This window comes from Gopherus evgoodei, chromosome 1, assembly GCF_007399415.2.
Source record: "Gopherus evgoodei ecotype Sinaloan lineage chromosome 1, rGopEvg1_v1.p, whole genome shotgun sequence".
Lineage (NCBI taxonomy): Eukaryota > Metazoa > Chordata > Testudines > Testudinidae > Gopherus > Gopherus evgoodei.
Genome location: NC_044322.1, coordinates 291544277 through 291570800, shown reverse-complemented (window position 1 = coordinate 291570800; position 26524 = coordinate 291544277). Strand labels below are relative to the sequence as shown.

The window sequence follows — 26524 nt, the reverse complement described above, 5'->3', positions numbered from 1 at the left end:
CCGTATTTCAAGTTCCCAAATAGAGGACACTGCCAGGGCAAGAGGGAGTTGCAGGGGTACAGTTGAGAGGGGGGCTGGAGTTAGCTGCACAGGGCCCCCTAGCCCAACACCTGCACCCCCTTTCCCCTCAGAGTTCAGCTGTGGGGCCAGACACCCGCACCCCCTCCCTCTGGAGCCCAGCTTCAGTCTCCACTCCAGGCAGCATTTGTTATTGTCCTACTGGGCAGAGATGACCCATATCTATTGATGGGGGAGGCAAAATGTAAAGATTTGGTCGCCTCCTGGAACAGGTCAAGTCACACCCCCTTCTGAAAGGCCCCCCCCCCTTACCTTCAGTCTCCCCTCTTGGAAAGCAGTGGTACCTCCCTGCAGCTTTCAGCTGTTGCTTCTGCTTCTCCCTGGAGGGTGCAGCCTGCCGACTCCAGCAGCTTTTGCTCAGGGAGGGGGCCTGACCACACCATGTGACCAAGCAGGGCTGGCAAACTCTGCTTATTGTGCAGCCCTGGCTCACATGCCATCTTCTTTGTTCAGGGCGTGCTGGGAACTGCAGCCCGTGCATGCCGCTTGCACTGGTGCATTGCGATTTGGGGAGCCGGGCTCTGTCAGGTCCAGCAGTCCCTAGTAGCAGCTCTGCAGCACCAGTTATGTGGGAAAAAATTAAATTCTGTGCAGAACATTACTTCTGTGCAAATTCCGCATTGCGCAGTGATGCAGAACTCCCCCAGGAATAAGCTTTCCAGCCCAAAGTGGATAATTGGTCTGTTTTCTCTAACAACATGTTCACAGGGTTTTTGAAAGGGCTAGTCAAATTGTATCCTTGGTTGCAAAACCACCTTCTCCCAAGCAATCTAAATTTAGTGCCTTCCAGACTTATGGGTCTCCCTGTATGAGCCTTTGGCTACATCTATGAATGAAGATGACAGCTTTGGTTGCCACTACCTTGGCCAGAAGAGTAGGATAGCTGCATGACTTAATGGATGGGCCTCTCTATACAATCTTCTTTAAGAACAAGGTTTACTTGCAGCCTCATCTGAGGTTTGTCCTAAAGGTGACATCATCTTTCCATATCAGCCAGCCAATTTACTTATCTGCATTCTCCCCAAAGCCACAGTTGTAGATTGCCAACCTAGTCCTCAGTCAACCCATTTTTTTTCCCGTTGTGGTGTTGCTCAGGATTCGAGAGACAATGCTAGGGTTGAGTGAGTTGTTCTCCACTCATGACTCGCCCTCCTAACCCTCTGTGTTGGAGGTCTGGCAAGATACAACTGAGGGGGGACTGGGGCCGCTCAGTCCTTTATACCTGCATGCAGTGGTGTGTGCCAACAGGAGCTCAAGCTACCCAATGAGTACTATTGAGGGGAAAAGTTTCCAATGACTGTCCTCTGGGCAGACAAACATCAAGATTGGATTGGACATGTGCAGTATGTCCAGAACAACAATTACTGAACAGCTTAGTAACTGCTTTTTCCCAAATACCAACACTCAACAAAATATTTTGAAGCTCTTGACTGTTTGCCCCAAAAGTGGTAGAGGAGGAGTACTCATTGGTGAATTTTGTGACTTTGTGGCAGTTAAGCTGAACTATATTTATTTCTTTTATATACATGTACAGCTATTTCTGTATCTTGTATCACGTTTTATTCTAGGTTCTTGTCATTAATGGCCTATACTGTAGGGGACCATTTAAAGTGTCATTGCCAGCCTTGATAAAGCCAAAAGTGAGCTTTCTTAACAAGTTTCCCTTTTTAAAGAGCTTTAAAAATTCTAAGGGTATTTGTTTTGTGGGTTTTTATTCTGTCCTCCCAACCCCCATCTTGACTTCTGCTGCATTTGGATGAGTTGGTGGAGAAGACGTGGGTGGGGAATCAGAATACTTTTTGTACTCTGTAATTCCTGGTAGAATGCCAGTACACTATCTTCTATTGTAGCAGTTTGGCCTTCTGTCAGCAGGGGGGGTAGGGGTTGGGTCTACGTCCAGCTGTCTTGCTTAGTGGCAAGAGTCTGTGGCAGTATCACCAGGTGGCAAGAGTCCTTAGGGTCAGTGGTAGGGGACCCCTGGGGCCTCCCTGCTCCATGTGGTTCCAAGCAGGTCGGATATACGCCCTGAGGGCGGTCACCACCAAATCTGTTTCCTGGGTCTCTTCCTACCGTGGCTTCCGCCAAATTCTCCACAGGGTTTGGCTTATTGATGTAACCCTTCTGCCCCTCTGAGTTGGCAGCAACAAGGGCCGGGTTCAGTATCCAGGGGTTCCGTTTCAGTAACACAATGCATAACCGGCTCGAGCCCCCACCCAATGACCTGGGACACTCACATACCACACCCCCTGGGCGCCTCTAGGAGGCAATACTTGCCCTCTCGCAAGCACGGAGTCTGAGTGTAGCAAAATCTTTTTAATGAAGGAAGGAATGAATGCAGCATCCCATTGGAGAAACACCACAAACAGGGTTATAACACAAACCATAAACAAAAACCCACCTCCCAGTATGTTTGGCAATGTCCTTTTTCCCCTTAGGGTTTTAAGTCCAATCACCCCAAAGTCCAACAACCCAAAAGTCTCTGGCCAATGCCACCCCAGAGTTCGAGAGTTTATCTGTAGAGGTCCTTCCCCCCAGCCTGGGTAGAAAGGGGCACCTTATGTGGTCCGGGGCCAACTGCCCTGCCTCTCCGTGGGTTCTGCTTCCGCCTTCTCCACGAACTGCTCTGCTTTACCAGCCACTCCATTCTGCTCCTCCAGGAATCCTCACAAACTGCTCCGCTCCACCAGCTGCTCTGCTCCATGAGCTGCTCCAGTTCTCCCTGCAAACTGCTCGGCTCCGCTCGCTCTGTGGGCCGCTCCACCCGTCCCACAGCTACTCCGCTCTGCCAGTCGCTCCGCTCCACCAGCTGTCCCGTGATCCGCTCCAGCCATCCCCACAAACTGCTCCACTCCGCCAGCTGCTCTATTCCGCAGTATAGCTTCAGGCTCCCCCACTAGTTAGCACAGTACTCAGTGCTCTCAGCTCAGTAATTTCAGCTCTTTAGTGATTTCAGCTCTTAGTGATCTCAGCTCATAGTGGGGGAGCCCCACTAGTGCACCATTAGCCCAAAGTGAGTTCAGCTCAGTAACCTGTATCTAGATTCTTAAGGGAATAAAAAATCAACTCTGACATTCCACAGTGGAGAGAGGAGGGGGTGGAACTGGTGCTTCTGGCTCCACAAGGAGACTGCACCACCAGACACAGATACCTGTCCCCAGCCTCTCTCTCTTCACTGGGTTTTGGAACCCATGTCCCTTGTCTAGCAGGTACCACCCAACTGAGGTTGAGTCATTTCTGTCACAAAGCAGTCCCACAGCTCGGCAGCCTGGGATGGGATAGGCGTGCCTATGCAAATACACTCTCTGAAATTCTTTCCACCCGATGTCAGGGTAGAGCTCATCCTGACTCTGCTTACATTGACTTACACTGAGGTTTCTCACTGACTCTGATCCGGAGGCTATTTTCCTTCAGTCAGGCCCTGCTTTGCTCAGTCTTCATGGGGCCTTCGGCAGCTCAACAATGGGGTCTGGTCCAGGTGTGGAGGAACTCCTGCGGCCTCTCTGCAGGAGCTACAAGCCTAGGAGTTCCCTTGCTCTGTTCACCCTGATGGGGCTCGGCTTCTGCCTTTTGAGCTATGCCACCATTGTGAGCGTGCCCAGCAGGTATGGCTGGGCAGGGCATCTGGGCCCAGAGTTGCTCGTTAACTCTTTATTCCGTGTTGCAGGGCTTATACACCGCACCACTCCCTCATAGTATGGTGGGAGGAGAATCAGAAAATATATTATACACCAAGAATTCTTAGGAAACAACATGCGACCACTTGTGAAGTAGGTTGTTTTTCCCCCCTCTTCTTTTGATATAGCCACTTGGGTCCAGTGTCCCTTTTAAATTATATTCTATTAGGTGAAACTATGGAAATGTAAGAAAAAACATTAGTGAAGTGGAGAAGGGTGAATGATGACCATTACACTACTTGCTTGTGAAGTTGCAACTTGGATGGTGCTGAGTGGAAACACATTTGTAGAAATTACGGTCAGCAATCTCAGCATTTTTCTCCAACTTTAATTCTAGTAATATGACATCTTCTTGGCAGTTTTTAACAGGTTTTACTAATATTAAACTAAAAATCTGGGGTTGTTAGGAAATGTAAATCCTCAACTCATTTGCTGCTGTTTCCAGCACAGCCTTTGTGTACTAGAAAAACTGAAATGCTGACACACTACAATTTTTTTTTCAGTTAAGGCTAGAGTTTGATTGTCCCTTCTGAATGGTGAGGAAAAAGAGATCTTTTCTCACCCTGACCTCGCACAGATCCCATAAAGATACTTCAGAAAGGCAACCCATGTTGTTGGGAGAGTGCAGGGCTAATAAGGAGCACAGCACCATAAAGCATTGGGAGAATAGACGTAGTCATGGCCTTGTGTCTGCAGTGCATTAGTCTGTGAAGTATTATTGCACTTTTTAAAAGCATGTAGCAGTTTGTTCCTTGTTTTCATGCTGTTGTAGTCTGATTAATTCATAATCTATATATTACATTGATTACTTAAGGATTCCCACTTATCACTTTGCGGTTTGACAGGTTCTTGTCCCAAGATCAGGCCCAGTATTATTAAAATTACTGTGTAGTTGGGAACTCTGATGTGCACAGTTGCAAAACTCTCACTGTAGGAACCCTTCTGTGTTTACAATAGCACTTTTTATGTTTAGGTTTCAAAGTGCTTTACAAAAGAAGGTCACTATCATTATCCACATTTTACAGATGGGGAGACTGAGACACAGAGGGGGGAAGTGACTTGCCCAAGATCACCCAGCATTCCTGTATCAGAGCTGGAAATATAACCCAGATCTCACGAGTCCCACTGTAGTGCTCTACCTACTAAGCTACGCTGAAGTGAGAGGAAGTTGGCAGTTTTTCAAAGAGACATTATTAAGGGTACAAGAGCAATCTATTACACTGCGTAGGAAAGATAGGAAGTATAGCAAGAGACCACCCTGGCTTAATCAGGAGATCTTCTATGATCTACAATTCAAAAAAGAGTCCTACAAAAAGTGGAAGCTCGGTCAAACTACAAAGGATGGGTATAAACAAATAACACAAGTATGTAGGGCAAAATTAGAAAAGCCAAGGCACAGAACGAGATCAAACTAGCTAGGGGGGAAAGACAATAACAGACAATGTGGAAATGGCAGAGGTGCTTAATGACTTCTTTGTACTGGTTTTCACCGAGAAGGTTGGTGGCAATGGGATGTATAAAATAATGAATTCCTGTGAAAATGAGGTAGGAGCAGAGTCTAAAATAGGGAAAGAACAAGTCAAAAATTACTTAGACAAGTTAGATGTCTTCAAATCACCATGGCCTGATGAAATGCATCCTAGAATACTCAAGGAGCTGACTGAGGAGATATCTAAGCCATTATCAATTATCTTTTAAGAGTCATGGAAGGCGTGAGACATTCCAGAAGACTGGAAAAGGTCAAATCTAGTGCCCATCTATAAAAAGGGAAATAAGGGCAACCCGGGGAATTACAGACCAGTCTGTTTAACTTCTGTACCCAGAAAAATAATGGAGCAAATAATTAAGCAATCAATTTACAAACAACTAGAAGATAATAAGGTGATAAATAACAGTCAGCATGGATTTGTCAAGAACAAATTGTGTCAAACCAACCTAATAGCTTTGTTTGACAGCTTAACAAGTCTTGTGGATGGGGGGAAGCGGTAGATGTGTTATATCTTGACTTTAATAAGGCTTTTGATACTGTCTCGTATGACCTTCTCATAAACAAGCTAGAAAAATACAACCTAGATGGAGCTACTATAAGGTGGGTGTATTAACTGGTTGGAAAATCATTCCCAGAGAGTAGTTGTCAGTGGTTCATAGTCATTCTGGAAGGGCATAATGAGTGGGGTCCCACAGGGATCAGTTCTGTTCAATATCTTCATCAATGATTTAGATAATGGGATAGAAAGTACACTTATAAAGTTTGTGGATGATACCAACCTGGGAGGGATTGCATGTGCTTTGGAAGATTACAATTCAAAATGATCTGGAGAAACTGGAGAAATGGTCTGAAATAAATAGGATGAAATTCAGTAAGGACATGTAAAGTACTCCACTTAGGAAGGAACAATCAGTTGCACACATAGAAAATGGGAAATGACTGTCTAGGAAGGAGTAGTGTGGAAAGGGATCTGGGAATCATAGTGGATCACAAGCTAAATATGAGACAACAGTGTAATGCTGTTGCAAAAAAAGCAAACATCATTCTGGGATGTATTAGCAGGAGTATTGTAAGCAAGACATGAGAAGTAATTCTTCTGCTCTACTCTGCGCTGATCAGACCTAAACTGGAGTATTATGTCCAGTTCTGGAGGCCACATTTCAGGAAAGATGTGAGCAAATTGGAGAAAGCCCAGAGAAGAGCAACAAAAACTATTAAAGGTCTAGAAAAAATGACCTATGAGGGAAGATTGAAAAAATTAGATTGTTTAGTCTAGAGAAGAGAAGACAGAGAGGGGACATAACAGTTTTCAAGTACATAAAAGCTTGTTACAAGGAAAAGAGAGGAAAATGGTTATTCTTAACCTGTGAGGATAGGACAAGAAGCAGTGGGCTTAAATTGCAGCAAGGGTGTTTAGGTTGGTCATTAGGAAAAACTTCCTAACTGTCAGAGTGGTTAAGCACTGGAATAAATTGCCTGTGGAGGTGGTGGACTCTCCATCACTGGGGATTTTGAAGATCAGGCTGGACAACACCTGTCAGGGATGGTCTAGATCAGGGAGCGAGCAAACTTTTTGACTTGAGGCCTGCATCAGGTTTCAGATATTGTATGGAGGGCTGGTCAGAGGAGGCTGTGCCTCCCCAAACAGTGAGACGTGGCCCGGCCCCTGCCCCCTATCCACTCCCCCCTGCTTTTCACCGCCTGACAGCCCCCACTACTGCCCCATTCACCCCTCCTGCCCTCTGTCCCCTGACCACCCCGGACCCTCTGCCCCTAACTGCCCCCCTGCTGCTCCAGCCAACCCCCATCTTCCTTCCTGACATCCTCCCCCGGGATCCCTGCCCCATCCAACCACCCCTTCTCCCTGACTGCTGCTGGAACCCCCGACCCCATTCAACCCCTCTGTTCCCCACCCTCTGACCACCACCACCCCCATCCACACCCCAGCCCTTGACCACCCCCGGAACTCCCCTTCCCTCCTGCTGCTCCAGCCACCCTCCCCTCTTCCTTCCTGATGGCCCCTCCCAGGACCCCATCCTCTTCTCTTCTCTGTTACCGCCCCCAGGCCACCTGCCCCTAACTGCCCCTACCACCACTGCCCCCCACCACTCCATCCAACCCCACCTCTTTCCTGACTGCCCACCACCACCCCATCCAACCCCTCCTCTGCTTCCTGACTGCCCCCCCGGAACCCCTGCCCCATCCAACCACCCCTGGAACCCCCGACCCCATTCAACCTCCCTGTTCCCTGCCCTCTGACCACCCCTACCTCTTCCACATCCCTGGCCCTTGACCAGCCCCCGAACTCCCCTGCCCTCTATCCAACTGCCCCTTCTCCACTCCCTGCCCCCTTACTGTGCTGCCTGGAGCACCGGTGGCTGGCAGTGCTACAGCTGCGCCGCCTGGCTGGAGCCAGCCGCGCAGCACAGAACGCCGGGTCAGGCTGGGCTCTGCAGCTGCGCTACCCCAGGAGCGCGCAGCTCCGCTACCTAGAGCATTGTGCCCGCGGCACAGTGAGCTGAGGCTGCAGGGGAGGGAGAACAGCAGGGGAGGGGCCGGGGGTGAGCCTCTCGGGCGAGGAGCTCAGAGTCTGGGCAGTACGGTCCCGCAAGCCACCGTAGTTTGCCCACCTCTGGTCTAGATAATACTTAGTTCTGCCTTGAGTGCAGGGGACTGGACTAGATGACCTTCCAAGGTCCCTTCCAGTTCTATGATTTTATGAAATTAGCATGAGGCAACTTGTGTCTCTGTTTCTTCTTCTGTGAGCTAAAATCTTTGGACATGAAGGTTAATGAGGGTTCATTTTGAAATAATTGTTGTAATGACCTCCAGCTTCCATTAGCAAGGGCAGCCTGATGAGGAGACCGACATTTTAACACAGAATCTGACCTTTCTGAGATTATATGTAACATGTATATACATGTGCATGCTTATGTGTGTAACCATTATTATGAGCAAAAGAGAATGTTGTCTGTTCTCATACTGAACATTAGCAATGAAAAATCAAGTGAAAATTCCGCTGCTGGAGGAAACTCAGAATCCGTGTATCTGTAGACTGTAAATGTCACAAGCCTTCTGTATTTATTTTTAGAGGCAATTACTAGTACTTCTGTTTCCCTGGCTACCATCACTCTTTACACCAGCAGTGGGCAACATGCGGCCCATCAGGGTAATCCGATTGTGGGCCGTGAGACATTTTGTTGGCGTTGACCATCCACAGGGCACGACCCCCTGTGGTTCCCAGTGGCTGTGGTTTGCCGTTCTCGGTCAGTGGGGGCTGTGGGAAGCGGCAGGTTGCAGGGACATGCTGGCCACTGTTTTCCACAGCTCCCATTGGCCAGGAACGGCAAACTGCAGCCACTGGAAGCTGTTGGGGGCTGTGCCTGCAGATGGTCAACATCAGCAAGATGTCGCACGGCCCACAATCAGATTACCCTGATGGGCTTCAGGTTGCCCACCACTGCTTTACATCAGGCCAGAACACTAAGGGAGGACACACAATCGTATCATAAGGACAGCAATGTCTAACAGCTGATCTCCCACTAGAGCCTCTCATGCAGCTCTGTGTCAATGCTTCTGATCTCAGTGTGGTAGTTCTCCCCTAATATTTATATAGCTGTTTTTGCACCCTTGCCGTGAAGCACCCTGGGAGAAATCCTGGCAGTAGTAAAGGTCTAATAACCATCCCTTCCCAGTAGCAGCATTGCATCCGTTTCCTTGTGTTTGGGAGGCAATGTTTTATTTTAATTTACAAATCTGGAACTGAAGTTTTTCAATCAGATCACCTTGGATTATGTTCTTGTCAGATTTCTCAAACTGAGCAAGGTCAGGCCTGGTCTGTATTGAGATAGGAGAGCTCCAAGGAAACCGAGGATGCTACAGGAAGATGGGCAAATGCCTTTTCTCTCTCCAGTGTCTCAGAACAGAACCAGTGCCCTCCCATGGTGCTAGGTTACACTTTATTATGTGAAGTACTCTTTCAGATGAAACACCAAATAGAGCACTTGACCATTTGATTTGTCGTCCTCTGGCTCTTAAGGTCCCAATCCTGCTGTTATTAAAATCTGTGGCAAAATGCTCATTGACTTTTATGGGATGGAGATTTGGCTCTTTGGGTGTAAATTCAAAATTCCAGTGTATAGATGTATATCCTGATCAGGTGACGTCCCTCTGTAGTTTATGGGATTCATTTTCTCTTCCTGACCTAAATGTGTCCTGTTATGTGACATTAGAGGTGGAACACGTTACTGGTAACATGAGTGGTTCCAGTGTAAATATTGTTTTGGAATCCTTTGGCATGAAAGATGATGTACAGGGAGTCCTCGGACTTACGATGCCCAACTTAGTTGGATGCCACTTACAACGCTTTTCAATTGACTGCTCATTTCGCCCCTACAACACTTGTTTCGCCCTTACGATGAAAGCCAGCAGGGAGAACATACACATCACATGCTGAGCCTCAGCCAGTAATGGATTTCACTGTTCAAGCTTTCTGATTGTCTGAGCTGGGGGCTGGGAGCCAATCAAATACAATTATCAAGGCTACCTGGCAACAAGCTACCCTAGCTGTGGAAGCCAATCAGACAAGTAACTGCAAGGGACCCCTTTCCAGCTCCATTCATTATAACATGACCACAAAGTTATTTACAAGAAAGACTGTGAAAAGCAAGCCCAGCTGCCTGCCTTGCTATCTGCCCCCCCGACTGTCTGTCCACAATGTCTCTCAATACTGAACTCAGTGCCTCTGTGAATAGGGGCCTATACAATATGTACAGCTGCTACAGAGAAATTTACAAGGAGAAGAGGAGAACATCTGTCCAAACTTCCTTAGACACTTTCTTTAAGACTCCAGAGAAGATTTCAGAGAAACCTGCAGCCTAGACTTCAGAGAAGCCCCCAGCCAAGAGCCCTTCAAAAAGTTCTGGAAAGTCAAAACATGTGATTTTATTTGTTTATTTGAATGTTGTTTGCCAAATAAATACATTGATGGTGCTACATTAGACATCTATCATTCATTTAGTACAAAAATCTGGGTTGTTGTGGTGAAAATAGTGTATCGAGCTTTGGTTCAGGAACCACTCCCCGCTTTAGACCATTGATTCCTATGGGAAAAACAGTTTTGACTTATGTTTCGACTTATAACACAATTCTGAGGAACGAATTGTGTCATAATCCCAAGGACTCCCTGCACATACATGTAGGATAAGTTCTCTTGGTTCTCATCTGTGACTAAAGTGCTGCTGAGAGCCATGGCAAGCCACTGTTAGTCATTTTGTTCTTTTTCTATCCTGTCCTTAAAGACAGCAAGGCTCTGGGTAGGGCTTCAGCTGTGCTTTTTCAATCTGATTCTTGTTAAACTAACACTGAATCCCAGGTGAAATAACAGAAAACTGAGATGGTAGGGACAAATAGAAGGAAGGCGGAAGCATGAGGGAAAGGAGTGATGGCGGGGGAAAAAAGCAAGGGAGCATGAGACAGAAAGGAGAGGGAGCTGGAGCAAAAGTGTAGAAGTAAATCTAATGTGTTCCAGAGAAATAATATGCTGTCAGACTCGTAAAATACAAATAAAAATAAATACAAAACAACGAAGAAAAAGTATGAAAAGAGGGATAGGGCAGATCAAAAAAGCCAGTAATTTTGTTTATGGATTTCAAACAACAAACAAAAATGCCACACACAATCCTGACATTATTACTAATGTATTTAGAAATTCTTGCACTCTAAGCTGTCACTAGCCATGACTTATACAAATGACCTGGTGCTACGCATAAGGTAGTTTAATTGCTAAAGTACTGATCTACTGCTATTGACCAATCAAGAAATCAGGATTCCCTGATGTCATATGTTACATATTTCTTCTGTTTTTAATTTTCAGAAATCATATTTACAAAACAGCAAAATGAGGTTTTTATGTTAGAAATGTGATGGGTTCTTCTGTTTAATCACTAAATTGGGGGCGTTTTAATGCAGCTCTGGAGAAATCATTAATGACTGTCAATGGGTAGTATCCTTTGTCTCTATCATAAAGACATCTCAGACAATTAAATAAATTAAAGGTGCAAAATCTGCAACTACAATACCTGTTATGAATTCTTACACAGTTAGCAGTCAGGCAACAAACATGGTAATTACCATTCTCTCATGGTTTCTCTTGAATCTGAACAAGAATTTTTTCTTTAAAACTCTCACATTTCCAAACACATGGCTTGATCCATTCCTGGGTTTCTTCAAGCAAGATTCCATAAAAATGGAGTTACTCTTTTGCAAAGCAACTAGTACTCCCACTCTGGGCACCTTAAGCTGTCCAATAAACCCACCAAAATGGGCAATGTGGGGAGTGGCTAGATACCCCATGGATGCTCATGCAGTTTACTGGGAAAAGTTCCATCATCTGAACCCTTGACCACATCCTGTTGCCAAATACACCCTTCTGGTCCTCTTAAAGTGAATCACGTGGAGGATAGCTGAGTCTGACCCTGAGAGGCCCCCATCATCTTAGGAAGAACAGTGATGATTTAGCTTGTTTTGCCATGGCTTATTCTGTCAATACTTTCTATAGAAAAAAGGAAATTGTCCTTTTGTGCTGATAAAAGTAAAGCCTGTAGTGTAGATGTGGTTGACTTGCTAACACCATTTCCTGTGGGCTAAAATCCCACATGCAGTTTATATTTTATCAGTATGGACATGGCCACACTACTGGGGAATGTTTCAGTGCTGGAGGTATTGTCCTTTGGATAGTATTATGAATCACAGTGGCATTTGTCAGGGTTTGGTGACTGCCAGGGTGAAAGTGAAGATCCCATGTATGAGGGATTACTTGTGAGTAATACATTCATCCCATACTCATACCAGGAGACCTTTTATGCCACTTAATAGAATTGCTCTAATATATGCATGCACACTTGCTCTGTCCTCTCACACACTCTCTCTCCTGCAAATCTGCTTTGAGAGTTAACCTTTATAGAATCCCAGTTCAACCTCCCCCCCCCCACCGAATTTATATCTTATAGGGTTAAACCCAGTTTCCTTAAACTTTTTCTCTACAGTCAATACTGTGAAATTTAAAAAATCACCGTTTCTCCTTGTCAGCCCAAGAAGCTTTGACACTTCTTCCCATCTGACAGATATTATTTATGTGGAATGCTCCTTCTCTCATCTTCATCACATTCAGATGCTGACTAAAGTGGCAGAAAGGAGCACATGTTGATAATTCAGCTCATGGTGCATTTCAATTTTTGTCATTTCTGTTTTCTTCTGTGAATTAAACCCAAATTATTTTATTTTTGAAAATATAGGTTTTTACCTTTTTCCATCTTCCTCCCCCCAATAATTACTGCAGTTTAATCTGCATAATTTCACTTCATTTTTGTACAATTAAAATAAGTATAACCACCTGAAAATACTGTGATCCAGATCCTCATGACTTTGAAGTCAATGGTGCTGGGACAATTTACACAAACTGAGGGTCTGATCGTGTGTGTGTGTGTGTGTGCATCTGTGTGTGCACGTGTGTGCATGCATTGTATTGTATGTATTATAAAATGTCTGTATCCATATAGAAGATATATGTATTTGTGCCAGGTACTTTATCTTGGGCAATGTTTTAAACTGAATGATGATGATAGATTTTTATAGCACTTTTTTCACATTTACTAGAGCAAACTTTATTTTACTAGAAGTTGGAGGCCCTGGTGTTCTATAAAATGTATCAGCTAGCAGTATCTTCAAGTTTAGAACTATATGAATGTGATTTAACATTAGTTTATGAAATACATAACTTTCAGGATCATCTGGCACTAAGCAATATAGGTGTTAAGGGAACTGTCATCCAGTTGCATAATCCTCATATGTTTACCTTACTATGCGACCTGAATGCAGTTCTATCACATTGTGATTATCTATTATACTGTGCATCTTTGAAGTTTTTAAGTTTGTATCTTATTATTCTAACTACTGCACTATTTTCCTTTTTAATGTAAGGTTGCCTTTGCCTCCTGGAGCCTTCTCGGGTCTCTGGAAAAATCAGGAAACGTTCAAGGAGTTATATTTCCAAAAATTTCCCGTAAGAATGGCAAAAGGAACTATATAAATTCCAGTAATGCTATGGCATTGAACGATCTTAGTTAGCAGTTATAGGATTCTGTCATTTTTTCTTTTGATGAGAGAGCTTTGATATGTATGTCCACATAAGATTAAAATCATTTAAAGTTAAACCTTTCATTGTGCAGAATATTAGAATGTAGTCACTCTCTTTTAAAGAAAATCTAAAAAATACAGTTTGTCTTCTGTGTGGGGTAACATATGCAGGAGGGGAGCATGACTAGGAAAGGGAATCAGTAAATAGATGAATAAATTACACTTCCCCCATCAGATCCACACATGGAAGAGATTGTACATAAGCTGATCTCCTCCCTACACAGAAGTGTGTGTGTGTGTGTCTTATGCATGACCAAGAAGGAAGATTTGGTCCAAGGGTGGAAATAGGTGAGGGAACAAATTTATGTGAGGACAAGATGTCATTTTGTGGTCTGGCAAGGTGTTGCTATCATGCTTCTGGGTCAAGATATTCCCAAAAGAAACAGAAATATCATGAGAATTTGAGTTCAACTCTGCTGCCCCATCCTTTAGAGACAACCCCACCTCTTCCTCTGGGCTTAGGAGAGCCCCATCTTCCAGGGGTTCTGAGGGAGCAGTGAACAGGCTGGAAAAGATGTGAGTGGACTTGCAGGTCATATACTGTTCCTGCTGACCCCACCAATTTCACTCAGGGAGGGGAACCCAAGCTGTATTATGAAATAAGAACAGTGAATAAAGTGTTTCAGAATAAAATCCATGTAATGAAAAAATAATAATTGGGAAAAGAAGGAACTGCAGAGTTTATAAAGATTTTTAAGTTTTAAAGTTGATGTGATCCTATTTTGCACCGTGAAGGTAAATATGTTGATAATTTTTAACGCATAAACTTTAGGTGGGAGATGACTATATTAAATAGACCAGGAACTTTTTTCATTTTGGGTGAGTCACTCATCCATCTTGCTGGTAAACATTGCTGATGACCCTAGCATTAATACCAATTTATTGCTTGTGGTTTTATTTTCAGGGATACTATGATACCATGGATGCTGGGTGCATGGATGAAGATGGCTACTTATATGTCATGTCTCGAATTGATGATGTGATCAATGTTGCAGGTCATAGAATTTCTGCAGGTGCAATTGAGGAGGTGAGCACAAATTTAACAGTGAAAATGGGTACAAAAAGGCTGGCATCACAGGTACGCCTACACATTGAGTGGGAGACTGTGGAAGTGAGTCTCAGAGCCCAGGTTTCAGAGTAGCAGCCGTGTTAGTCTGTATCCGCAAAAAGAACAGGAGTACTTGCGGCACCTTAGAGACTAACAAATTTATTTAAGCATGAGCTTGCATGGGCCACAGCCCACTTCATCAGATGCATAGACTGGAACACATAGTGAGGATTTATATATATACATACAGAGAACATGAAAATGTGGGAGTTCCCCTACCAACTCTAAGAGGCTAATTAATTAAGATGAGCTATTGTCAGCAGGAGAAATAAAACTGATAATCACGATAGCCCAGTCTCTATGCAAAAGAATAAATGGATGCACATCTGACATCAGAACATTCAAAAACGTAGGAGAATTCTTCAACCTCTCTGGCTATTCAGTAACAGATTTAAAGGTGGCAATTTTGCAAAAGAAAAGCTTCAAAAACAGACTCCAATGGGAAACTGCTGAACTTGAATTAATATGCAAACTAGATACTATCAATTTAGGCTTAAATAAAGACTGGGAATGGCTGAGCCATGACACACATTGAATCTATTTCCCCATGACCGCCCCCGGACATCTTCTTGTCAAACTGCCTTAAATGGGCTATCTTAAGTATCACTACAAAAGTTTTCTTTTTCCTGTTGATAATTAACTTGCCTCTTAGAGTTGGTAGGGGAACTCCCACGTTTTCATGCTCTCTGTATGTATATATATCTCCTCACTATATGTTCCATTCTATTGCATCTGATGAAGTGGGTATGCTCAGAGCCCAGGTTGACAGACTCAGGTTTGTGGGGCTCAGGCTAAGGTGCTTAAAATAACTATGTAGACATTGTGGCTCGGGCTCTGAAGCAGAAGGTGGGGGTGAGCTTCAGAGCCCAGCGTCTAACCCGAGCCACAACATCTACACAACTATTTTAAGTGACAGAGCATGAGCCCTGGGAGTCCAAGTCTGTTGAGCCAGGCTTTAAGAGTCACTGCCTGCAGTGCGGTAAGGGGGCAGGGAGCAGGGCTGCAAGGCTGCTGCTTACTGTGTAGATGTGTCCACAGAGACTGAAAACGTCAATAAAAATATGTGTTTTTTTTCTTTTCGGCTGTGTACTTGTTGGTTTTGATTTCTTTGGAAGTGGGGTGTTTAATATCACACATTTCTAAGATTAAAACTTTTGGAAAGTTTTTTAAAAGTAGTTTTAGGGCTGATTTCAAAAAGCGCTCAGTGTTGGCTTAAATTCTGCTCCTGTTGAAATCATTAGGAGTTTTAGCATTGGCTTCAGTCAGAGCAGAGTTAAGCCAACAGTAAACACTCTGAAAATTTCACCCTCACATCCTAGCTCACTAATGTAAAATACAAGTAACTCCAAAAGTTAAAACTATGCATTTTAAAATAGCATTTTGAGACTCATTTCCTGATTCACTGACCTGTCCAGATCTACTGTAATTGCCAGAAGATCTTGCAAGTACAGGAAGCCATGTAGGGAGTACAAGAAAATTCTGCTTATTTGGTAGTAGGCATGTTGTACTTTTCTCTAGACTCTGAACTTAGCAGTTGAGTCAAAGGAGAACTAATTTTGTAGTATTTTGCTTTACAAAATATCTGTTTGCAACCTGTATGTTGACCTGCATATTTTATTTAACATTTTGGATTTTAAAGCGTAGAAAACCTGGAAAAAAGCCAGAGTACAGATTTTTGGACTTTCTGACTGCACAAGCCTTTTGGGTTGCACAAAACCAGTGCATAAACCCAGTGGATCCACCTTCCTGAGCATTTGCATTATATAAGGCAGGGGCAGGCAAACTTTTTGGCCTGAGGGCCACATCAGGTTTCGGAAATTGTATGGAGGGCCAGTTAGGGGAGGCTGTGCGTCCCCAAACAGCCAGGTGTGGCTCGGCCCAGCCCCCGCCCCCTATCCGAACCTCCCTGCTTCTCGCCCCCTGACAGCATCCGCCCATTCCCTGATGGTCCCCCACCCCGGGACCCCTGTCCCATCCACCCCATGTTCCCTGTCCTCTGACCGCCCCTGAAACCCCTGCCCCTGACTGCCCCCTGCCACCTCATCCAACCCCCCTCTCCTCCCGGGACCTCTGCCCCATCCAACCACCCCTTCTTCCTGTCCCATGACCGCCCCCGGAACCCCTTCCCCTGACTGTCCCCTGCCACCTCATCCAACCCCCCTCTCCTTCCTAACTGGTCCCGGGGACCCCTGCCCCCATTCAACCCCCTGTTCCCTGCCCTCTGACAACCCCACCCCCTATCCACACCCCTGACCCCTAACTACCACCCTTAACTCTCCTGCCCTCTATCCAACCCCTGCTGTTCCCTGCCCCCTTACCGCACTGCCTGGAGTACCAGTGGCTGGTGGTGCTACAGCCACACCGCCCCGCTGGAGCCAGTCACGCACAGCACAGACAATCAGGTCAGGCCAGGCTCAGCAGCTGCGCTGCCCCAGAAGCTCGGAGCCCTGCTCCCCAGAGCATTGCACCAGCGGCAGAGTGAGCTGAGGCTGCGGGGGAGGGGAACAGTAGGGGTGGGGCCGGGGGCTAGCCTCCTGGGCCAGGAGCTCAGGGACCAGGCAGAAAGATCCCACAGGCCATAGTTTGCCCACCTCTGATATAAGGGGAATCTCTGCTTGGAGTAGAGTGGTATTAAAAGCTCTGCACCATGCCATCTCATCCTCCAGGGACATTACTGGCGATCCCTGCTCCCTGGTGCTCCCAAGATACTGGAATGTCCTCTTAGGTCTGGGAATAATCTATCTTAAAATAGAGCTGTTTTAATGTAAGAGTGCTAGGCTAGTGTACGTTGACTCAGAATTGGGAGAATGTAAATGTCACATAAAGCCACCTTCCCCTCCCACTCCACAATCCTGTAATGAGTACACCACCTGGGAAGGGATTCTTCCCTCCATTATGGCCTTTTAGTTTAAGGGATATCACAACACCAGATCTAGGTGGGGAGGATCTAATCACACACACACACAGCCGGTATGGACTTTGCACAAGGTATTTTATGTGGCCACATAAGACCCATGCCTCAAACCCCTGGCATAGGGGGCATGTCTAAACCAGGGAGCAGTAGGGGGAACAGCAGCAGCATAGCACTTCAGGGATTGTGCTAATTTAGGCCGCCCCTCAATGTTAAGTTATTCAAGGGACCATACAGGCCCCTAGAGCAACCCAGGATTAGCAGGGCACAAAGATGGTTTGAAGACACACAACACAGAATCTCGCCACTGGTCTTCTACTTTTGTATCGTTAAACAAATTATTCAGGTGTTGTTCCTTATCTTTCAGACTGGATCTGAAGCTGATAAAATGGCTGGTGTTGTGAATTCCCTGATATCTAATATTGTACTACTTTATCAGTGTGTACCATGTTAGCTTTCTTCTTTTCTTTAATTTCAGTCACTTGTTTTTCTGTCTTCTTCCCTACTGTTTTGTAATTTTGTTCCCCTGAAACAAGATACACTTAATCACAAGAAAATACTTAGTTTTTCAATTCACCTTTTAAACCAAGCTAAAACAAGCTAGACTGTAGTTAGTTTACAGAGCAAATTGCTATTTAAATGAGAAAACATTAAAAACAATGCAATTAACTTTTCAGTAAGATCAGTAAAAACAGAATTAGAAGCTCAGTGAATCTTCCTTTAATTAAATGACAGTCACCTGGTCGAGTATGCATATTTATCTCCCTTTCCATTATAGCTACAGGTAGTTGAGCAAGTTTTTCCTCAGATTTTGACTATAAATCTCAACAATAAGAGTTGTTTATTTCACCAAGATTTTCTATAAGTATCATCAGGCCCCTGTGAAACTACAGAAGTTACCATTTATCTGATGGCTCAATGAGTAGTTGTTATATATTTGTGTTAATTTCAGCTTCCATCTTGTGTTCAGTGTGTGTGTGTGTCTCTTTCAGCTGGCATTGCTCACCTTTTCTCTGAAGCAAGGGATTAATACTAAAGGGATTTAGCACGACTAGTGCCCTCCTGACTGCTGCTGCTGTAGAAAACAGAAATGCATCCTGTTTCAGTAACTACCATTCTAGAAACACTACCTCTTTATTTTTTTTTGTTTCTTAGTTTTACAGCTTTTGAATGACTTGTGGCTGTTTCTATTTTCCGTATTTCTATTTTGCATGTTTTAAAAATTTTTATTGTATTTTTTTAAAACTTTCTACTAATTTTTAAAGCTCTTATTTGCTTCTTATGAATATGGAACCCTTCACTCTTCTTCAGAATTATCTATAAGCTTTCTGAACTCCATTGAGGGTACCTGATCCAAGGCCAGGTGTGGGGCCCGAAAGACTGCACTGGGAGTAGTGGCTTTAGAAGGGCTTAGTCCATAGGCAAAAAATGGGAGGCTGAGTATTTAAGGAATCTAATGGCAGGAGCTCAGACCATAATGTCAAGTTCAGGATTACAACTGTTTTTTGTATGGTTTCCCTATGTTGTATCAGTGTGTTATGTTTCCCTGAGGTGCACTGAATTTTTCATGATATTTTCTCTGCTTTGACTTTATTTTTATATCCCAATCCCAAGGGTTTAATTGATTAAGATTTTACCTTTTCCTTTTGCGTGTGTTCACTTTTCTAGTGGTTGTCTCTATTTATGTGTTATATTCTATTCTTTGCCCACTTGTATTTTCCTTGATATATACAAAAAGCAGCTATGTCAACTAACACTCCTGACTGAGCAGGCAAAAGAGTCTTCAGGAGGTGCCGTTAAATTATAGACAAAGACTTCCTTTAATGGAAATTTGACATTTTGAAACCCAACAGTCAGGACAGAATAGCCCTTCCTTGTAATGAGGGAATTCTTGAACCTGCAAAAGAAATTATAGACTACTCCAGCATCTCAGCAACCTGAAAGAGAATAGAACAAAAGTATGAAGGTCCCCTTAAAGGGTTAGAGTATTTTTATTCACATCTGCTGCCATCATCTGTTTCCTTCCCCACACATGAAGAAGGGCTGTGTGTTGTTCGAAAGCTTGTACCTTTCACCAACAAAAGTTGGTCTGATAAAAGATATTATGTCACTTGGCACCCTCATCTCTAGTAGTCACTGCAGCTAATGAAGACCATCCCATGAGAAAAAGAGGCAAAGAAATTGGATCTGTTTGGTCGTAAGAATTATTCAGTGGTATCTCTTCAGGCCAGGCTTGCAAACTACTTAGCTATGCTAGCCAAATACAGTTATCTACAATGGGACAAAATTGCAGTCATGGTTCTCTTCAAGGTGGAGATCTCAACCATGTATTTTGTTTTATCCTAATTTTTTATCAGAAGAGTCAGAGAGTCCAAAAGAGAAGACTGTCCTCTTCATTCTCTGCTCAACCATCTCATTCTCAGAAGCAACAGTTTTGATACTTCAGTGGAGGTTACTGCACGAAACTATGTGGATTGGTACTCTTCCCTTCCCCTTTTTGGGACCTGCCTTTCTTCTTTCAAGAGTGCTTGGACTTCAATAACATTGCGCTTTTGGGTCATCCAGACAGGATGCACCCTCCGATTCCATACCATTTTCCCCCTCACGCACCTTCCCCATACTTTTTTGGGGACCATTCTCATGCATCAAGAAAAACTGTTACTACTGGAGTTAGTGGAAATGTTCTGGTTCCCGTAGCCTTTGGGGGAAAGGGATTTTATTCCCCATACTTTCTTATACCAAAAAAGTATACTAGACCAAGTGCTCCACAGTAGACCTCAGGCTCCTCAACACCGTCATCACAAATACAAAATTCTGCATGGTGACTCTGGCATCCATTATACCTTCTTTATATCCCATGGATTGGTTCAGTACACTCGATTGGTTCCGAACACTCGGTTCAGTGCAATACATCCTTTGCACAAGAAATGTTTTTATTTCCCAAGTACTAGGCAATCATCATCAACTACAGGTCTTTCTGATCAGACTCTCAACTGCACTCCAAGTGTTTACAAAATGTCTATTGTTAGTATCTGCCCATCTTCATCATCCAGGGATTTATGTTTACCTGTCTCTTCACAATTAGTTAATGAGGGAAGATCAACTCAACAGGTCTCAGAGTCAGTAAGATCGAATCTACATCTGTTCTCAAACTTGGTTCTAAAGTTCAGTCTCAGGCTCAATCTCGGTCCATACAATACCTAGGCATACATCCCTGCCTCAGGAGAAGTTCCAGAATTTCTCTCTCATATTTATTTTCAAGCCTGAGATTGGTCTCAAGTACTTATATCACACCCTTTGCCAGACTGAGGGTGAGACCTCTTCAGTCTTGGATTAGGTCAGTTTACTATCCAAACATCCACAGAATGATCACCCCTTCATTGATGGCTAGAACCAAGCAATGTCTGTTGTATCTTTTCTCTGCACTCTGCTTTTCATATTATTGCAAATAACCTAATTCCATAACTAACAGGATATTTATCTTAATGCTGTGCCAGTTAAGGCAAAATATGCATATATAATCACTGCTACCTTAAAAGTATGGAAAGTTTCAGCGTGTTGATATCATGTACATGTGTGCTGAAAAAATAGTGTCAATTGAACACACAAACTAGGAAGCAAAGGAACGTTCAGTGTGTTTGTGTGAGCAGGTTTCACATACTTTATGACAGCTGCCCAGCAACCTGAGGCATATGTTATTGGATTTAGATTACTGTCCGTCATTAGCGTGGGAACGAATCTTTGTTTTTGCAATAGGCTATTTCTTTAAAGAAGCGTTGGCTCATGCTCATGGTTTATCCTTTCGCCTTCTTGCTTTAATTCTTTTAAAAAACAGTGGCTTGGGACAATGTTAACGCATGGTGAATTTTGGGTACATTTTGCATAGTATTTTATCCGCAATGAGGAAAGCATTAATGGATATTATCACTACTATAATTCCTACAGGAAGGGTTTGATTAAGAGTTGGACCATTAACACCAGTGGATCCAAAGAGTTTCTTAGGAGGGAAATCAAGGATGCGTATCCTATAGTTTTTATAATCATTTTGGACACCTGGATCCCTAGTTATATATGAAGAGCAAAACAGAGTACTTCAGGGGCTATAGTCAGGATATCTATTTGGAAAGCTGAAGTGTTTTTTGCCCAGGCAAACTGAGGTCTCATTTTACCTGAGTTTTGACTACATTATGAGAGGAAATGAAGAGGACTCTGAGGCCATGTCTACATCTAAAATTTTGCAGCGCTGGTTGTTACAGCTGTATTAGTACAGCTGTATAGGGCCAGCGCTGCAGAGTGGCCACACTTACAGCAACCAGCGCTGCAAGTGGTGTTAGATGTGGCCACACTGCAGCGCTGTTGGGCGGCTTCAAGGGGGGTTCCGGGACGAGAGAGCAAACCGGGAAAGGAAACCAGCTTCCCCGCGGTTTGCTCTCTCGGTCCCGGAGCCACCCAGCAAACCACAGGGAAGGAGACCTGCTTGCTCGGGGTTCCGGGACCGAGAGAGCAAACCGGGAACGCCGCGGTTTGCTCTCTCGGTCCCGGAGCCAGCCAGCAAACCGCAGGGAAGGAGACCTGCTTGCTCGGGGTTCCGGGACCGAGAGAGCAAACCGGGAACGCCGCGGTTTGCTCTCTCGGTCCCGGAGCCAGCCAGCAAACCGCAGGGAAGGAGACCTGCTTGCTCGGGGTTCCGGGACCGAGAGAGCAAACAGGGAACGCCGCGGTTTGCTCTCTCGGTCCCGGAGCCAGCCAGCAAACCGCAGGGAAGGAGACCTGCTTGCTCGGGGTTCCGGGACCGAGAGAGCAAACCGGGAATGCCGCGGTTTGCTCTCTCGGTCCCGGAGCCAGCCAGCAAACCGCAGGGAAGGAGACCTGCTTGCTCGGGGTTCCGGGACCGAGAGAGCAAACCGCGGCGAAGCTGGTTTCCTTTCCCGGTTTGCTCTCTCGGTCCCGGAACCCCGAGCAAGCAGGTCTCCTTCCCTGCGGTTTGCTGGGTGGCTCCGGGACCGAGAGAGCAAACCGCGGCGTTCCCGGTTTGCTCTCTCGGTCCCGGAACCCCGAGCAAGCAGGTCTCCTTCCCTGCGGTTTGCTGGGTGGCTCCGGGAACGCGAGAGCAAACCGCGGCGAAGCTGGTCTCCTTTCCCGGTTTGCTCTCTCGGTCCCGGAACCCCGAGCAAGCAGGTCTCCTTCCCTGCGGTTTGCTGGGTGGCTCCGGGACCGAGAGAGCAAACCGGGAAAGGAAACCAGCTTGATTACCAGAGGCTTCCTCCTTCCACGGAGGTCAAGAAAAGCGCTGGTAACTGTCTACATTGGATTACCAGCGCTGGATCCTCTACACCCGAGACAAAACGGGAGTACGGCCAGCGCTGCAAACAGGGAGTTGCAGCGCTGGTGGTGCCCTGCAGATGTGTACACCTTCAAAGTTGCAGCGCTGTAACTCCCTCACCAGCGCTGCAACTTTCTGATGTAGACAAGCCCTCAGATACCTGAAAGATAGTAGATGAAGGTTTGTGCATTCATTCATTTTAGCTTCCAACATTCATGTGCAGGTTCTTACTCATTAGCAAATTCTTATAGCACTCCATAGTGTTGCTCCATGCAGGCTTTTTGAGGCAGGAATTTTGCCTTCATATGTGTTTGCACAGCACCCAGTACACCCCCCTAACAGTCTTCATCCACCTAAAGGTCCCTAAAGATAGCAGATTAATTTTTTCTCTGATTGTGATCCATCAGTGAGCACTCTTTTCCTCAATTTCAGTCTCCCTTTTTCCTCTTTAAGAGGTCACCAATGAATAATGGGGAGATTATACAGGCCATTATGATGTTTTCTTTTATATGATTAGGAAAGTTCCCTAAGCAGGAGATGTGATTAGGAGGGAAGGAGACACATTTTTGTATATGTTAATTTGATACTTCAACTTGACTGACAAATGTGAAGCAGTAATAACTTGTGGCTTTACTGTTGCTGGTTTGGATTGGCAGAAAATAAAATCTCAGATAAATTACTTATGTAACTTTAGTGCCCTTATGGTCAAGTGGAGTCTGCTCTGCAGGCAGCTCGGTCCAAGAGAAGCATGCAGGATGCAGCAGGGAAAGTCCCTTCCACCTCAGGGGCACCTGTTCCAACCCCCCCAGAGTAAACACACACACCAGAAAAGCACAATGAATATAGGAAAGGGAAATGTTTATTTACAGAGGGGTGAAAGGAAAAAAACAATGGGGAAATATAGGGGGAGCGATAAAACAGAGTTGCATTCAACTCAAGGCCCCACAGGCTTAGTGTAACACTGTCTGAAAGGGCAGACACTGAGTAATGTGTCTGCACACAGAGCTCAGGAGTCCTGGGCAAAGCTCCAGTCCAGCGGTGAGTCTTGGGTGCTCCTGGTCATCTTTGGTGCCAGTAAACTTCCCCCAGCAAACCCCTCTGGTGCCCTCTTCTGCCACTCTCTGTAAAGCTATGCAGAGTGACAACCTCCCCACTTAACTAGCTAACTCACTCACTCACTCATGCCCGTCACCCCACTCGGGGTATGGGCCGCCAACCACAGATCTCCAGAGTCCTCTATCTTGGGCCATTCGCTCTAGCTGGTTCAGCCTCCCTAATTATTCCCAATGCAAAGTCAAAAGCCCCAGAACTCACAGCCCCATGCAGCTCTGGACAGCAGTGATACTGGTTTCAGCTCCAGTTTGCCCGTCTCAGGCGATTTCTCCCTGGCACAGTGCTCCTTCTGGCTCCTATCCTGGGGTGTCCCCAGTCAGCTACTCTGTCCCTCCCAGGCTTCAGGCAGGTTCTTGACTGCTTCATTCTTTGAGGAGCCTGCTTGCTGCAGCTCTGCTATCTGGACCTCAGACACACCTCCTGTTGCTCTCTTCCCTTCTCTCTGCTTCCCCTCCTACCAATAGCACTTCCTCCTTCTGGAACTATCAGCACTTCCCCCCTCAGGAAAAATATTTAAAGGGGCAATGCTGTCTCTAAACCCCAAAGGAGTGACACTTATTAACATACTGCAGTTTGTGTTTCATTATAGAGTTGTAGTCTCTAGTTATGGTTGAAGAGGCTCTTTAGTTCCAAGTCCCTGCTTTCCGTACAGTTGGAAAGATTACAGGTAGATTACGTATCTGAATTGTGGTAGATCAGCTATTCAAGAATGTACCTGCACTCACTTGCTCTTTCCTTCCTGCATAACTGTGTGAATATTGTATCAACATAACATTTTCCAGCTAAGGTCTTGTGGAATGTGTTAAAATGTGACATTGTCATTTTTAACATTGTATGTTGCATTTCCTAGGAATTGTTCTTATTTCCATCCAAACACTAGATTGGCTATGCTCCCTGCGTATTAATTACAATAGAATATATATTCAGCTATTTGAGTTTTTGTTTTGTTTTGTTTTCTCCATCAGTCTGTTCTTTCCCATGGAGCTGTGGCTGATTGTGCTGTTGTTGGCCAAGAAGATGCCTTAAAAGGTCTTGTCCCATTAGCACTATGTGTATTAAGAAATGGTGAGAGCTTATTACTATTCATAGACTCGTCTCTTGTGTCACTAAGATTTGTATAATGTTGTAAAGTAGTTACAGCATCTGAAATTCCTCACCAGGTATAAAGATAGAGGAGGAGAAAGTTTTGGAAGAAATTGTTAAGCGTGTTCGAGAAAGCATTGGCCCAGTGGCAGCTTTCCGAAAGGCTGTGTTTGTGAAACAGATACCAAAGACACGTTCTGGCAAAATACCACGTTCTGCTCTTTCTGCTCTTGTCAGTGGCAAACCATATCAGGTAAGCTACAGGTGCACTTTATTCTAACAAGGGACGCTAGCACATCAGCAGAAGTGTCTTAACCTTTTGGTTCTTTAATGTATTTTGCTATTGATTCACAATATCTAATATTGTAATGTCATTTTATTTTTGCCTGGTATATTTTATCTTCAGAATCTTTATAAATGCTTTCTTCTTGATTACTTTAGAAAAATTAGCATTAGAAGAGATACTGAACCAATTTCTCTTTTACTGTATGTGGTATTTGGCAATTCTCTATCATATGTTTATGTATGTTCTTCTCTCAGATAACTCCAACCATTGAGGATCCTGGTGTGTTTAAACATGTAGAAGAAGTACTGAAGAAACAAAAATAATGTGACTTTTATCCATCATACAGTGTCTTTTAATGGTAAACTTCCGAACGTCTGGAATACATGAAGAAATTTTGTATTTGGTAACACTGTTATGGAACATATTTTAGAAGTCTGAAATAACCTGGTGCTAATTTTATTATTACTAAACTGTTGCTGCTTTCTCTGTCATGTAATATCATGGACAGTGAAACATTTTGAGTTTTGGCAGCCTTTGTCATTTGTATTATATTGGAGGTTGTAGACAGATAAGAAGTAGATGTAGATACTTACAGTAGAGAGTTTTAACAGAGCCCTGTAAAGAGGGTTCATAAATTCATCGAGTTCAAGGCCAGAGGGGACTATCAGATCATACAGTCTGACTATCATATAACCCAGGTTCTTAATTTCACCCAGTAACCCCTGCATTGAGCACAATAACTTGTTTGGCTGAAGCAGATCTTCCAGAAAAGTATCCAGACTCGATTAGATGATTTCGAGAATCCACCACTTCTCTTGGTCACTTCTCAACCTTTTTTTTGATAAACTAAACAGATTGAGCTAAGACTCTCGCTATATGGCATTTTCTCCAGCCCTTGATTCAATTTTGTGTCTCTTTGTCTCCACAAATTTTCAGCTTCTTTTTAAAATGCGACACCAGAACTATGTGCATTATCTCAATATCAGTTTCACCAATGCTGCATGAAGAGATAAAATCACCTTCCAACTCCTATTCCCTGTTTATATATATAAAGATCACATTAGCAGTTTTTGCCACAGCACCGCACTGGGAGCTTATGTTGATTTGCTCTACTATGACCCCTAAATCCTTTCCAGGATACAGACTCCCATGCTATAGGTCTGGCCTGCGTTCCTTGTTCTACTCCTGGTAGAATTCTCCACCAAAAGCTTAAAAATTCTGCGCACAATATTTTGCAATTCTGCATATTTTGTCACAATAATA

At 44.5% G+C, this 26524-nt stretch overlaps 1 protein-coding gene across 3 annotated transcripts in view; it reads left to right on the top strand.

Moving 5' to 3' along the window:
- Positions 1-26524, top strand: part of ACSS3 (acyl-CoA synthetase short chain family member 3) — a 180455-nt gene extending 153931 nt beyond the window's left edge. For all 3 annotated transcript variants that reach the window (XM_030548632.1, XM_030548631.1, XM_030548633.1), the window contains 5 exons: positions 13222-13303; positions 14342-14464; positions 24858-24957; positions 25053-25228; positions 25516-26524. In XM_030548632.1, coding sequence (XP_030404492.1) covers positions 13222-13303; positions 14342-14464; positions 24858-24957; positions 25053-25228; positions 25516-25584 — 550 coding nt within the window. In that variant the 3' untranslated portion in view covers positions 25585-26524. The remainder of the gene's footprint in view (positions 1-13221; positions 13304-14341; positions 14465-24857; positions 24958-25052; positions 25229-25515) is intronic.